This window comes from Myotis brandtii, unplaced genomic scaffold (genome assembly GCF_000412655.1).
Source record: "Myotis brandtii unplaced genomic scaffold, ASM41265v1 scaffold276, whole genome shotgun sequence".
Taxonomy (NCBI): Eukaryota; Metazoa; Chordata; class Mammalia; order Chiroptera; family Vespertilionidae; genus Myotis; species Myotis brandtii.
Window position 1 is genome coordinate 505,075 of NW_005360509.1, and position 15,654 is coordinate 520,728.

At 34.5% G+C, this 15,654-nt stretch overlaps 1 protein-coding gene across 1 annotated transcript in view; it reads left to right on the plus strand.

The window, feature by feature from the left end:
- L3MBTL4 (l(3)mbt-like 4 (Drosophila)) overlaps positions 1-15,654 on the plus strand; it is a 259,747-nt gene that overhangs the window by 54,666 nt on the left and 189,427 nt on the right. The window contains exons 5-9 of the mRNA XM_005868713.2: positions 633-737; positions 1,781-1,916; positions 4,447-4,538; positions 6,156-6,310; positions 7,333-7,409. Of these exons, the coding sequence (XP_005868775.1) occupies positions 633-737; positions 1,781-1,916; positions 4,447-4,538; positions 6,156-6,310; positions 7,333-7,409 (565 nt within the window). The remainder of the gene's footprint in view (positions 1-632; positions 738-1,780; positions 1,917-4,446; positions 4,539-6,155; positions 6,311-7,332; positions 7,410-15,654) is intronic.

Below are 15,654 nucleotides of genomic sequence, written 5' to 3' on the forward strand. Positions count from 1 at the left end.
ACAGATCAGTGGACTATTCAAAATATTTTCGTTCAATACTTTGTTTTCCATATGAAAAAATAGACCCCTACCTCACACCATAGAAAAAGTCAATTCCAGTTGCATTGTACATTTAAATATGAAGAACACAACTTTAAAAGAGCACTAGGAGGATATCTGTGTAAGTTCAGGGTTGCTGGGGATTTCATAGGCTAACTGTACAACCTGTATAGGAAATAATTGATACGTTTTAATACATTAAAATTTTAAAAAATTCTCCACAACAGAGTCATCATAAACAAAGTGAAGAGCCAAGTCACAGACTGGGGATACGTTATATTATAATCAACAAAGGATTGTTTCCAGAGTACAGGAAGAGCTTCTTCAAATCATTAATGAAAAATGAGCAAAAGGAATAATTGGGGAATTCACGGGGCATAAACTTTGTAGATGAATTATTTCAAAGCACATAATTATGATCAAACTGTCCTTCAGGGTCAAGTATATAAGAGCATCTTTCTATCTTTAGCTCTAGTACTGAGCTTCCAGATAGTACAGTAAATTCCTGATTGTAGGTATAGCCACACCAAGTGTTTTAATATCAAATTGTGAATATATTTCAGTGGCTAATGTTATATCATGAAATCTCACAGGACCAATCCTTTCCAGAATACGAAAATGGTTTTCAGGTTGGAATGAGATTAGAAGGCATTGACCCCCGACATCCATCTGTATTTTGTGTACTTTCTGTAGCTGAGGTAAGAGATGGTGTTATCGTCTTGAGCTAAATGCACAGTGAAGTGACAGAAGAGAATTTTCTAGAGAATAAGGAATTGGGTACTTTCTGTTCTAAACAAGTTCCAGTACTTTATGGTTTTATTTTAGTCAATGATAGGTGAAATATGTTTCTTAATGATTTTTTTCCTCTGAAGATTAGGTTTTTTAGTAAGTTCTTCATCCTTAGCAAGTAGTCTTGATTTAATTGGTAAATAGCTTTCACCTGAGGTTGATAATAATCAGTGAATCCCACAATGTTGCTTTCGTCCATTAAAGGAGACAAAATTATTAAAGTTTTAGCTAAACTAATGAGAAATGCATATGAAAAATATCCATGCATATGAATTATGTATTTCCCATAAATATATGCATTTTGTGAAAATTATATAAAGAGCCATTGATGAAAGTAAATGGCTTATAAAATGTCATATTTACTAAACATTTTATATTATTAAGTTGATAAAAGAGCTGTATATTTTTAATAGCATCAAATATAGAAAACACTGTTCACTTAATTTACTGATTAATTATAACTATTAAACTTATACAGCATGTCTAGAGAATGTATTTCTCAGACTGTTTTATTATTTCCTTTATTGAGTATGCTGGATTTATATGTTAGAGTTTAAATAAGGCCACATCCATTTGGCTTTTGCTTTGTACTTTAGCTTACTCTGTTTTGGGATATGTCTCCAGGCCAGACAGTAGGAGATGGGGTTTCTGAAAGAATATTTGACAGGTATTGAGTTAATAAATAAACTCATTGAATAGATGTGTAAATTGACCTCATATTTCTAGATTGAAAATTTTTTTTGCAGAAAAAAATTTTAGGTACTTGAAAGACAAGTGTATTTTGTCTTATTTAGATGTTGTCTATAAATTTGTTCTATAATATAAACACATTTAGATGGAGGGATTGGTTCACATGTTGATAGCAATGACAGAATATATGAATATTTTGTTAATGTTTTGTATACTTTAAATACATAACACAATGAATGATTGCAAACATTCCATTTTGCAGGTGTGTGGTTACCGTCTAAGGCTTCATTTTGATGGTTATTTAAGCTGCTACGATTTTTGGACCAATGCTGGTTCCCCTGACATTCATCCAATAGGGTGGTGTGGAAAGACCAAACACGAATTGCATATCCCTAAGGGTAAGCAAGGATGGAAAGAGAGTGAGTGGTTATTTCAGCTTTATTTTAACAACATTTCATGAAAGAATAATGAGAGCCTGGTATGATTTGGTTTTCGAAATGAAAGTTTGGTCATCAAAAAGGAGTAATTCTGTAAGGATATGATTCTTAGAAATAAATGTCTTTTTAATAAAAGCATCAATGACTGCTTGAGTCAGAGATTCTGATAAAACAACTAGGTAACAGAATTAAAATCTTATGATAGCATTTTATTTTACATAAAGTTTATTACACTTTATGAGGAATAAAGAAACGAATGCTTAAATTGTGATTAAAATGAAATATCTAAAATAATGAAATCTCAGTCAATGATATTGTGCAGTGAGAAACTTGATTCACTGACACTGTTTCCAACAGAAATCACAGGAAAACAGGGAAATATGAAAGAGAAAATATTTCACTGATCCAAAAATATTTAATGAACCTGTTTTCTTTGGGCCAATAACCTGATTTTGTTGTTGTTTTATACCAAAAGATAAAGACTGGCAAATGTGACTGAAGCCATTTTTATTTGCTATGTGCTAGTGAGGTGAGGATTTGACCAGTTGAAATGCCAATGGGCTCATTTCGTTGCATATAAATCTACACTAATAAAAGAGAAAGATGCAAATTGACCATACCGTCACGATGCCCACCAGCCAATCAGGAGTGAGTATGCAAATTAACCCAACAAAGATGGTGGGTTAATTTGCATACACAGGCACCAAGAGCAGCTGGGGGCGGGGCAGGAGGCTTGTGTCATCGCCATGGCGACGACGCAGGCATTCCCCCCAGCCCCAGCCGCTCCGACCTCTGGGCAGAGTCAGAAGGCGGAAAGGTAGCTCCGGGCCAGAGCCAAGGCAGAAAGGCGGCTCCGGCCAGAGCGAAGGTGGTGCCGGCAGCCGGGGGAAGGAAGGCCCATTCTTGCATGAATCTTTGTGCATCGGGCTTCTAGTTTCTGTATAAAGTCTTCTTTGATGTTAGATGATTTGATGACCCTGGAAACTTCAGGAGTTAGTATATAGTCATTTTATTCTTAGTAACCAACTCAGGGTCCCCTCTGGCATCTATCCCTGAGACTAACAGCAGAATCCCTTAAGATTGCTGGATTTCGCGGAAGCTGATAACAGGCCGTAGGTTCATTCATTTGGTAGGTATTGATGGAGCCCTTACTCTGTGCAGGCACTGGGGATATAGCACTGAATAAGATAAACAGTCTCTGCCTTCATGGGGTTTTCATTCTAGAGGGGAAGTATAATATAAACAAAGACAAAGATTCAGTGTCAGGCAGTGAAGGGGTGGAAGGTCAGAGAGCATCACAGGGACACTCTGACTTAGTGTGATGAGGAAACGCCTGAGAAAGTGGCGTCTGACAGATATGTGGGTGAAAGGAGAGAGAAAGCAATGTGGCTGCATGGATAAGAGCAGTTGTTGGAGACGAAAGCAAGAGTAAATGTCCTGGGGTCAGTGTGCTTAAGGAATCACAAGGAGATGAATGTGGCTAGAACAGAGCAGCGAAGGCGGGAAACCAGGAGAAATGGAGATGCAGCCTGGCTTTGAAAGCTGTTCAAGGAGTTTGACTTTTATTCTAAGTATAATACTGATCTAGAACCCATTTTCTTTGGGCCAGCACCCTGTGAACCACTTTAGGGCACATGGATGGGAGGAGGATGCATTTTTTTTAGGGGAGCCTACAAAGCTATGGATCAGAAAGCTGGATGGTCTTTGGATTGTGAAGGTATTTCTGTAATTTACACCAAGTGTCTGGCACCTGGATTATTGCACCACTAGGACATCTGGTGGCCTCGATGATATGGCTTCTTCCGGAGTGATGAGGAAAACCTAGAGAAGTAGGAAAACCCTCTTCTAGTCACCAGATATAGGAGATATAGAACATATACTTTCTAATTCCCAGGGCTGGCTAATTATAGTTTTATGAAAGTGGGGTTTTGTCATTTTAATATTTTGTAAATCATAGTCTTTAGTATTTTTTAATACTAAAAATATGTGCAGATAATAATATGTCTCCTTCCTTTGCCCATTTTGGAAAGTCCTAATGGGATATGAGACATTTAATGAATTTTAAAAATTTGTAGATGGGAAATCAAACTCAACAGTTTTGAAGTTTATACATGAAAAAACATTGAAAGATCTCTTACCACCACCACCACCACACTCCCCCCACCGCCCGCCCCAGGGGAGGTGAGGGCATGTGCTGGGGAGCGGGAAAGGCCGGGGAGAGGTCAATGGGGGAAAAAAGAGACATATGTAATACTTTAAACAATAAAGAATTTAAATTAAAGAAAAGAGTTGTAGAAATAACAAAAAAACAAAACAAAACAAAAAATAAAAATAACCAACAACATTGAAAAAACCTAGAGATTTTAATTTAAATCTTTTGTGTTCTACTAAAGGACATTTAATTTCTGGAAGAGGACTGAATAAGAATTATATATTTAGTACGTACATGGTTACATTTGTGGGTATCTTTAATAATCTATACTTTTTTTAGGTTATAGAAAAGATAAATTTGTTTGGATGAATTATTTGAAGGCCTGCAAATTCCAAAATGCTCCTAAGAAATTATTCAGAAACAGAAGTTCTGTAAGTATTTTCTCCCTCAGTATAAATTAGATTTTTCTTTGAGCTTAAATTTTTAAATATCCACTACAGTGGGGCCTTGACTTACGAGTGTCCTGACTAATGAGTTCTTTGAGATACCAGCTGTCTCTCGGCCGATTTTTCGCATTGAGTTGACAGAGTGATTTGAGTTTACGAGCTCCTTAATGAGCTCCTTAACGAGCTCGGTCTCGGAACGAATTAAACTCGTAAGTCAAGGCCCCACTGTATATATTATGTTGTACTTTAATTTTTAAAGAATTCCTAGCTTCCTGTTGACCTTTTTTCACTTAATATGTCAGTTTCTTATAGGCATATCTTTTTATCCCCTTTAAACATATAATTAAATACTTTGATTAGATGGAGAGAGTTGAAAACTTTATATTTAAAGCCTTCTAAAATTTAAAATGCCTTTCAGAAATGTTTTTTTTTTCTGTGCTTTTTGTGAGTTAATCATTTAAAGTTAGTTTTGGTGTTTTGAGACCAGTAAATGCTCCAGAGAGACTTTGAATGTACCCATCCTAGTTGGATTTATGTGTAATGACAATGAAGGTAACATTTTATACAGATTCAAGAGGTATATGAGAATTTGAGAAGAGTATACTCATACCATCTATGTCCTCAGCAATCTACCAAGTCTTAAGGAGAGAATGAGGATAAGTCACAGCCCTACCTCCTCTGAGCCCATGGGCCCAGCAGTGAGGCCACACAGCAGGGAAAGGGGTGGGAAGCCTAGAGTCTTGCACCTGTGGGCCGAGTCCCTGTGTAGGACACCTACCCAGCTTTTCCAAGCTTCAGTGTTCTGATGTTGAAATCAGTGTTATACAGTTTCTCTATATGGTTCATAGAATGTATCAAGGAAAGAAATGTGAAATTGCTTTGAAAAATGTAAGGTGCTTAAGGAAAACAAAACTCAGGAGTCAGTATATATAGTAAAGAAGTAGGAAAACCCTCTTCTAGTCACCAGATATAGGAGATATAGAACATATACTTTCTAATTCCCAGGGCTGGCTAATTATAGTTTTATGAAAGTGGGGTTTTGTCATTTTAATATTTTGTAAATCATAGTCTCTAGTATTTTTTTAATACTAAAAATATGTGCAGATAATAAAGAGCATTTGGGTATTTCAACTATAATTTTATTTGTGGGTTACTACATGTATTCCTTAAATATTGAAAAAGCCACTAATTTCAGATCTGATCAAAGTAAATAATTTTGGTGCTAAAGAGTGGTATTTGGAAACAAAGCCTCTGGGGAGCCGAGGAAATTATCTGATACTACTGTATTCAGTAATCATCATATTTTAAAATTCATACAAATTACTGTAAGAATTGAAAAAGAAGGAAAATGACCCTGATAAGGGAAATAAGCCTATCTGGACAAAGAAAGAAACAGCACAATGTAAAAGCTAATCTTTCGATCTTTGTTCTGAATATAAGCTTCCTAACAGTTTGTTGGGCTATTTTTACTGGCATTTGCTGGCTTTATACAGAAGGGGAAGTGTTGAGACCCTGTAGACTTTTCTGATGCTTAAACATCATAGAAGTTCTGACCATGCTCTGTCCTGTTTGGTGTCCTGTTTCTTTCTGGCGCTGTGTTAGAATGGGCCAGTGCCTAAAGAATTTCAGGTGGGAATGAAGCTGGAGGCTGTCGACAGGAAGAACCCTTCACTGGTGTGTGTGGCAACCATAGCAGATATTGTTGAAGACCGTTTGCTAGTGCATTTTGACAATTGGGATGATAGTTACGACTACTGGTGAGACACCATTGTGTGTTTTATTTTTGTGTGTTTGTGTTTTGTGTTAAGAATTCCTTTTCATTCCAGTATTGTCGCTGTTCTTACTGTTTTTGAAGTTATGAACAGGAATTCACTACCACACAAACTGTTGAATTTGAGCCCGAGAAACGTTTCCTTCATTCCACGAGAGGTTGCCTAATGAGGCCCCATCCAAAATAATATGACCAGTTCAGGGTACTTCGCTGTATTTTGTCTAGTTTGTAAGGGAAGTATTTTCGTGAAGAGGAAGATAAGAACTTGCAATATTTTTTCCTGGAAAATGTTGAACTCGCTCTGTCATATTTTTCAAAGGAAAGATTCAGGGAGGATGGAGTGAATTATTTGAAAGCTGGTGGGAACAGAGAAGATGCTACAGTGCCATTAAACTAACATTGCATGAGTTAGAAGGGTTTTCCAGGCAAAAGCCTGACGTATGGAAAAGGGCATGGCAAAATAATTTTAGTAGCATTTCTTCATAGAATGTCCTGAATAACCAATAAGTCCCTGCCTCAGAAGGATACCTTGATTCCTTCCTTGAAGCAGAGTAAAGATCAATTGCTGTCTGTGTCTTAGGGAGTGGAGTCTGAATTCTTTGAAAAGGAGAAAAAAGAAATGTGTAGTCATGTGGAGTCTGATTGGGCTGTCCATAAATTTGGACTGGCCTATTAATATTTTTCCTTGCTGCTAGCAAGAAGTGGTAGAAGAGGTTTATTAAAATGTCCATTCTTTGGGGATGTTACTGGAAGTTCATGTTTTAGTCAAATACTTTTTATTTTATACTTTTAAATTTCAAGAAGGTTATGTAAAAGAGAAGTTGGGTCACTCAGCTTACAAAATATAGTACTAAAATTACTTCTAATTCTCTTTAGCTATAAACTAATATTTTAGCTATGAAATAATATTTTCCATGATATCTCTCCATATCCAGAATGTTCATTACTCTTGGATTATTTGTCTGGCCTTGAATAATATGGGGTCTAAATAGAATCCTGTTTTTGCAGGTGTGATGTAAATAGTCCCTACGTCCAGCCTGTTGGTTGGTGTCAGGAGAATGGAAGAACTCTGATAGCACCCCAAGGTGAGTGGACATGCTGGGTGTTCTTTTAAGTCATTCTGTGTGAGTGGCAATGGTCATTCTTATTTTCATTTATATAAACCACATTTAAATAAAAAGTGTATGATGAAAATACTGTGCAAGTTCTGTTGACCACCAAGTAACCCGAATATCTGAAATCCTTCCCCATAATGAAAATAGACTGTTTTGTAAAGGTGAATTAGACATTTTAAAAAGTTGCTAAATTTTTTTATCCAACAAAATGAGTGCTATTGCTATAGATCAACATTTAAAACAAGCTATTTCTAGCTACATACTTTATAATTTATCTCATAATTTATGTTAATTCATTAATTGAGCCTCAGATTATTAAATATACTTAGCTTTGGAGTTGAATATAAGAAATCTAAGAAGTGAGAATTAATAATGACTTGCCAGATCCCTTTACCAAGCCAACTTAATGACAGCTAAATACTGAAGTAAGGACTCTCTAGTTATCATATTTTTTTCTCATTACAGGAATATTAAGAAACATTCTTTAGAGATTTTCTGTTTCAAGTCCACCATTTTTTATTAAATTTATAAGGGTGATATTGGCTAATAAAATTATATAGGTTTCAAACGTGCAGTTCTAAGGTACATCATTTGTATATTGCATCGTGTTCACCACCCAAAGTCAAGTCTCCTTCCATTACTATATATTTGACTCATTTACCTTTTTTTAAAAAAATATATTTTATTGATATTTTACAGAGAGGAAGGGAGAGGGATAGAGACTTAGAAACATCAATGAGAGAGAAACATTGATCAGCTGCCTCCTGCACACTCCTACTGGGAATGTGCTGGCAACCAAGGTACATGTCCTTGACTGGAATCGAACCTGGGACCCTTTAGTCTGCAGGCTGATGCTCTATCCACTGAGCCAAACCAGTTAGGGCGACTCATTTACCTTTTACTACCCACACTTTCCTCTGGGAGCCACCACACTGCTGTCTATGTCCATGTGTTTCCATTTGTCTTTTTGTCCTGCTCATTCATCTGTTGCTTTCAGGTTTATATTCGACATCTTAGTGAAATCATATGACTTCTAACCTTCTCTGTCTGACCTACTTTGCTCAGGATGATATTTCAAAGATGCATCTGTGTGTTTAATTTTAAAATGAATTAGATGTAGTGGTTGTGTAATCTTAACATTTTTAAAACAAGTGTTCTAGGAGAAATCTGTTTTATTTCAATAAAAATATAGAGTAAGGAATGTGTCAGAATGGAGCAGATGCTTACCTTTTAATTTGAATGATTCTGGATCTTGCTGTTTTTAAATCTACCCACTCCCCCTTAATTATAGGAAAGTACTAGGATTTCTCAACAATTTTTTTTAATTCAGTGAAAAGAGTTCAAGAATTAAAGACAATCAACAAGCCAAACAAAAACCACACCCTATTAAAAATATTAAATTAGTCTTTAAAAGTTTTATAAGATAATATATAGTATCTTCTCAAACTCTGATTTTGATGCACAGATAGCTTTAGAGTTGCTTGTTCTATTTTTCTGTAAAACTGGCAAAGGCTAGCTTTAGACAGTGTTCTTTAAGATGAAGTGAACTGTTGGTCAGATCTCAGAATGGTGGTTGGAGTTGGCATGCCTGCAGATGCAGCACACACCCTTCCATTTTCCTCCAAAGAAATCGCTTCCATGCTGCTTGCTACCTGCTCACACTAGACTGTACGATGGACTCAGTGTTGAAGTCCATAACCCATCTCTTGGTGCTGTGTGAGTCTAGGAATAGTCTGTGCAGCATATTAAGGATTAAAGGTCCAGATCATTCCATTGTTAACATGAACCAAGGACTGAGAGGAACCCACCTGCCACACCCCAGGTGAGGCCCAGGCTTAAGGCCCTGATTGGATGTAAATAGGAGACTATTTCCTTCCTAAAGTCAATAAAATAATAGCAGAACTCAATCCAGGCTTGTAGTTTTTACTGTAGAATTAATTGTTTATTTAAATATTGTCACCATGTGAAATCTGAGTGATGGTTGAAACCACAGACTAATTTAGTAATGCGCATTTTTCATTTGAGGAGCAAATTACCTTCTCTAAGAGTTCTTAAAATTCTTGGGATATTTTATCTGACATATAATGTTTAAATTAGAATCTCACAGTTAAGCTACCTCTAAACCTTACATACTTTTCAGTATTCTTTTTACTAATTAGAGTATTTTTATACATTTGAGTAAAATTTCCTGTGTGGACATGTCTTCATTTCTCTTGGGCATAAACCTAGGAGTGGAATTGCTGGGTCATATGATAAGTCTGTGTTTACTATATTGAGGAGCTAACACACTGCTTTCCAAAGTACTTGTGCCATTTTACATTCCCACTAGCAATGTATAACGGTTTTTATTTCTTAACATATTTGTCAATACTTGTTATTTTCTGTTTTCTTGATTAAAACCATCCTACTGGTTGTGAAATAGTATATCTCTTTGCTTTTGATTTACTTTTTTCTAATGACCAGTGATGTTGAATATCTTTTCATATGGTTATTGGCCATTTGTACATCTTCTTTCTAGACTTATCTACTTAAATATTTGCCCATTTTTAAAATTGGGTGCTGTTTTTATTGTTTATTATTTAAGTATTATATTCCTTTACTATTCTTAATTATTATTGTAGGAGTTTTTATATATTCTGGTTATTAAGCCCATATTGTATAAATGATTTTCAAATGTTTTCTCCTATGTAGATTGTCTTCTTTACATGTTTTAATTTTTATGTTTTAAATAATTTTTTATTTTTCAATTACAGTTAACATAAATATTATATTAGCTTCAGATGTCCAACATAGCGATCAGACATTTATATAACAAGGGATCACCCTGATAAATCTACTACCCATCTGATACCATACATAGTTATTATAATATCATTAACCATATTTCCTCTGCTATGCCTTACATTCTCCTGACTGTTTTTATAACTAATTTGCACATCTTAATCCCTTCTCTTTTTGCACCCATCCTCTCAAACCCCCTCCCATCTAGCAGTGATCATAATTGTTCTCTGTATTGATGAATTTGTTTCTGTTTTTTAAATGTTCATTTATTTTGTTTTTTAGATTCTACATATAAGTGAAATCACATGGCACTTATCTTTCTTTGTCTGACCCATTTCACTTAGCATAATACCATCTAGGTCCATCCAAGTTGTTGCAGATGGCAAGAGTTCATTATTTTTATGGATGAGTAATACTCCATTGTATATATATGCCACCTCTTTTTTATCCATTTGCTTATTTATGCTTTTTTATGAGATTGAGGAAGTTCCCTTCTATTCCTAGTTTGTTTTATCATCAAGGTATGATTCTTTATTCTGTAAATATTGTGTTAATATGTTGATTGCTTTTTGTATACTGAACCAATCTTGTATTCCTGGGGGAAAAGCTCACATGTGTGTGTGTGTGTGTGTGTGTGTGTGTGTGTGTGTGTGTGTGTGTCACACAAATATTTCCAACATGTTGCTGGACTTGGCTTGCTAATATTTTGTTGAGGAATTTTGTGTCTATATTTATAATGTCATTCACTTTTGAAAAATGTTTATATCCTAATAGAGTATCTGAAGCTGCTGTTAAGAAAAAACAGTATGAACACCATATCAAAATTTTAGTTAGTTAAAATGTTCACAGTATGATTACTTGTCTTAATGAGGGACTTAACTCTGTCATAAGGGGTTTCCTCTTATGGTGTTGACAGGGTTGACCCTTCCTGATAGCCTTCTTTGAACCCCAGGTCACTTCCCATTTGATAGGTGATATGTAAAATGAAAATACAAGTAGATTAACCACTTAATTGAGGTGTGAACAAGAGAGTGGAGTGCAAAGAAAATATACACAAAGAAACTGTGAGTAAAAATTGGGTGAAAGCAAAGTTTAGCAATAAACAAAATTGCTTAAAACTTGTGATGAGTTATGATTATTCTGGCCTATATGAGTGCACCAAAGATGATAGGTCCCTATTAACTGCAAAACAAAGGAAAGATGTGAATGAAGTCATAGATAGTAGAAAGGTCCATGAGGCAGATTAATGGAATGCTGTGTACACAGGTAGTTCACAAACAGGAATTTAAACATGAGATTTTAAAAGGAAAACCAACCAGCTCTCTCTGTATATCTGTATCTATATCTATATGCCTATATCTATATATCTCTATCTCTATCTATATCTCTATATCTCTATCTATAGATCTATATCTACATCCACATATATATCTATAATCTATATATAGATCTGTGTCTATGTCTATGTGTTTATATGTTTATATGTTTATATATATTATTTATATGTAGTAAAAAATGAAAAGAAATTAATATTTTCTGTTTCTGTTAATAACTTGGCTCCAAAATTTGTTAGCCGCCATAGTTATTTTACTTAAAGTGAATTTATATTTTAAGCATTATTTATGCATATAGATTTTTGCATCACATCTTATTTTATGGTTTTATTGTCAGAAAAAAATGTATTTACTATATCATAATGTGTGTGTGTGTGTGTGTGTGTGTGTGTGTGTGTGTGTGTGTGTGTGTAATTGCACTTCTGAGAGCAATTAAGTCTCCTGAAAGTGGAACAGCATGTGAAATCTGTACAGGGGCCTCTGGTGCATACTCAGATTCTCATCGATGCCAGATAAAAGAGCCTCTTCAAAGATAAAGAGGGGAAAAAAGCCAGTTCTTAAAACATGTAAATTATAAAATGTAAAGGTGCTTTTCACTGATATAGATTTAATCCAAGCTGTTACATATTTTATTCAGTATATTTCTAGAGAGGACTAACAGATATGGCTGGGGCTTCTGCTCCTTCAGAATCAATCTACTGGAATTTTAGCTGAAGTTACAAAAGGAACCTTTGTGTACAAGTGTTTGCGTGAATGTGTTTTCAGTTCTCTAGGGTAGAAACGTAGGAGCAGTATTTTAGACTCTACCACAGGAAGTGCCCCATTTTACATTCCCACCAGCAGTTGTGAGGGTTCCATTTTCTCTATATCCTTCCTTACACTTGTTTGTGCTTTTGTTTATAGCCATCATATTTAGTGTATTTTGAACTTTTGTTTTGTACCTCATTTTTCTTAAATGACCTATATGACTTCACACATTTAACTGTTTATGGCAACTTTGTGAATTTTTGTCAATTATTTCAATTTCCTAGTTGAAGAACTGAGGTCCAGAGAGATCAGGTAGCTGGCCCAGACATCTCATGTGGTGTGTTGGGGACTAGTAGCAGGCCCTGTTAGTGGACTACAGGAACTCCTTGCCGTTTCCTCCTCATCATGTTGCTTTAAGTCCTGTTTCTTCCTGTGATGGAAGGAAATGTATAGTAGAGGGCTGGGAACACAGGAGAGGGAGATGTAAATTTCGACTTCATATGTGGACATCTTGGTATTTGAAGCGGTATTTGCAGTAGTCTTTGAAGGATCTGCAAAATTTTAACTGCGATATGGGGTCGAAGAGGATATTAGGTAGAAGGGACAGTATACACAAAAGCAAGATGACAGTATACACAAAACCAAAATGGGTTTCACTTTTGTTTTGGAGCATTGATAAGGAATTAGTAGGAAAAGGATTTTATGAAAGATCTTTAAAAGTGAGAATGAGGAGTGATAGTGAAATCTCTGCTGCAACCATGGTTAGGGAGCATTTATTTGGCAGTAGTAGGCCAGATGAGAAAGGGGAGTAAAAGACCATTAGAGAGATTCATGGTATGTGAAAATAGTAGTATAGACCTTCACCAGGGTTGTGGGAATGGGGTTAAGAAGAGGTAGACTACTTGGAATTGCTACTTACTTGATTTGGCAAGTGACTGAATAAGAAGACATGAATAAGCTCTTTAATCAGAATTTCTTACGGTCTGGAGGGCTCTGCAAGTTGATGAGCTAGGGAAATAAATTTGGTTCTTGACCTTATAAGACTCTTTTCTTGTAAATACCATCTTCTACAGTAAATGCATTTTAATGTGATAACAAAAAGCCATTCCAAGTGAGAAAACAAATTAAACTTGCATATTTTGCCAAGTGTGAGACAGTTTTTATAGCCATTTGATACAATGTGCAATATTGTTTTATGTTATGTGTCTGTGCCTCAGGTAGACATTCTACTACCATAGTCCCCATAGGATATTACTGTGATTCCATCAGTGAGTGATCCTGCCGCTGCAGCATAAGATATCATTATTTGTTCTCTTGTTTAACTTGATTGCAAATCATTTCACTGTTTCCCCAAGGCATCTCACACAGAGTAAATTCCCAACACTTTTTATAGTCACAGTGTAAAAGGGTAGCATTCTCGTTTGCTATAAAGAGTGTTCAAATCAACTAAATTCTACTCTTTGTGAATTAAATTTTGTTTTACCATTGAATTCTTATACATAAAGAATAAAGCAGTGCACATCTTATAGTTAAACTTCTTTAAAATAGAAATTAATTGTGTATTTTTCTTATTATAAAACTATAGGAAATGTGTAAAATATGTAATGTTATAATGAATAAATTAAAATATAATCCCACCATTAGAGTTTACCATTATTATTTTCATTTATTTTTCAATATTTTTGTCTCTTTACTTAACTTTATGTTTAAAAATTATAATTGTTATCTTAGTGTTCATACTGCTTTGATAACCCTTTCCTCCATTTTATTTGAAAATATAATTTTCTTTAAATAGTCTTTGAGAACCTAGCTACCAATGACTGTGTACTTCTTTATATTATGAAGACAACACAGTTTATTTAGGGTTTTCCTTTGTATTTAACATTACCATTTTTCCAGTTTTTAAATAATGTTGGAAGACATCCTTTTAAAGAAATGGTTACATATATTTGCTATTTCTTTATGGATATATGTGGAATTATTGGATTAGAGAGTATAGAAAAAAATTTAAGCATTTGATAAATATTTCCATATTACCCTCCATAAAGTTTATTTCTTCTAACAACAATATTAAAAGTTTAAAAGTAAAAAATAAAAATTAAAAGAATACCAGATTTCTCAAATTATTGGCAAAATTTTCTATGAATATTGTGTTACATGGACTGTATTTATTTTGCTTACATTTTATCCACAAGTCCTAGTATATAAAACTATATAATAAGTCATATTTCTTTTTTAAAATATTTCACATAAAATACTTTATATATACAGATTGAATTAGTAATAAAAAATATTCCAACAAATAAAATCCTTGAACTTGGTGAATTATTTCAAATATTAATTACCATGAGCTAATGAGTATATCAAATCGCTCCAAAATTTTAGTGCCTGAACACATTAAGAATCAATTTCTGGCTCCTGTAGTAGAGCAGTCATGGTCGATAAGGGTTAGTTCTGCTCTATGCAATTATTCTGGGACTGGGTCTCTTCCAGGTCCTTGTGACTCTTTCAATGAAGTCTGAGGCTGGGAAAAGAGCTGCTGATGGCACAGGAGAGGGCTTTAGGGGCCAAACTTGAAGTGGCTTATTACATAGTTTCTACTTATTCCTTTCATGGAATAAGAGTCCAGGAAATGTAGCTGCTCAGTTATTTTCCCAAGAGAAAAAGGAAAACGTTTGAACCATTAGACATTGTATGCTATACATATTTTGCTAATTCCTATACAATTGCATGTACATGCACACGTACACATTCATACATCCATATGTTCATGTCCTTTTAAAATCTGTTCGTGCTATAAAAATGGGATTATATTTTATACATATTTTTCTATCTCATTTTATCTTGCTCAGCTATGTCTTATAATAAATCTCTTTTAACTCATTAAGTATAGTTCTAATTCTTTCTTTATAAAGGCTATATAATATTCCATGATGTGTTGGTTTCTAGAATCATAAATTGGCTGGACTTGCTTATCAAATATTCTAGATGTTTGATGAGCAAACAGAAATATTTTAGTGAATTAATGTTTTGACAATTTAACTGTACTTCATAATTATCTTACAAAGCTAAAATTACATTAGCAAAATTTATAGTATAACTATTTTATTTAATTATAACATTAACCATTAAGGTTTTTTAGGAACACAAATAATTACTATATTTTAAATGGCATTGTGCAATTTCCTATAAATTTTGTTGACATAAGCAATGTAGGAATTCAAAGAAAATTATAAATTACTAATTAATTAATTGAACAGATATTAATAAGTGCCTGCTAAGTGTGAGGCACAACTAGGAGCTGAGGATATAACAAAGAACAAAAAGGACAACATGAGGACCAGTTACTCAGT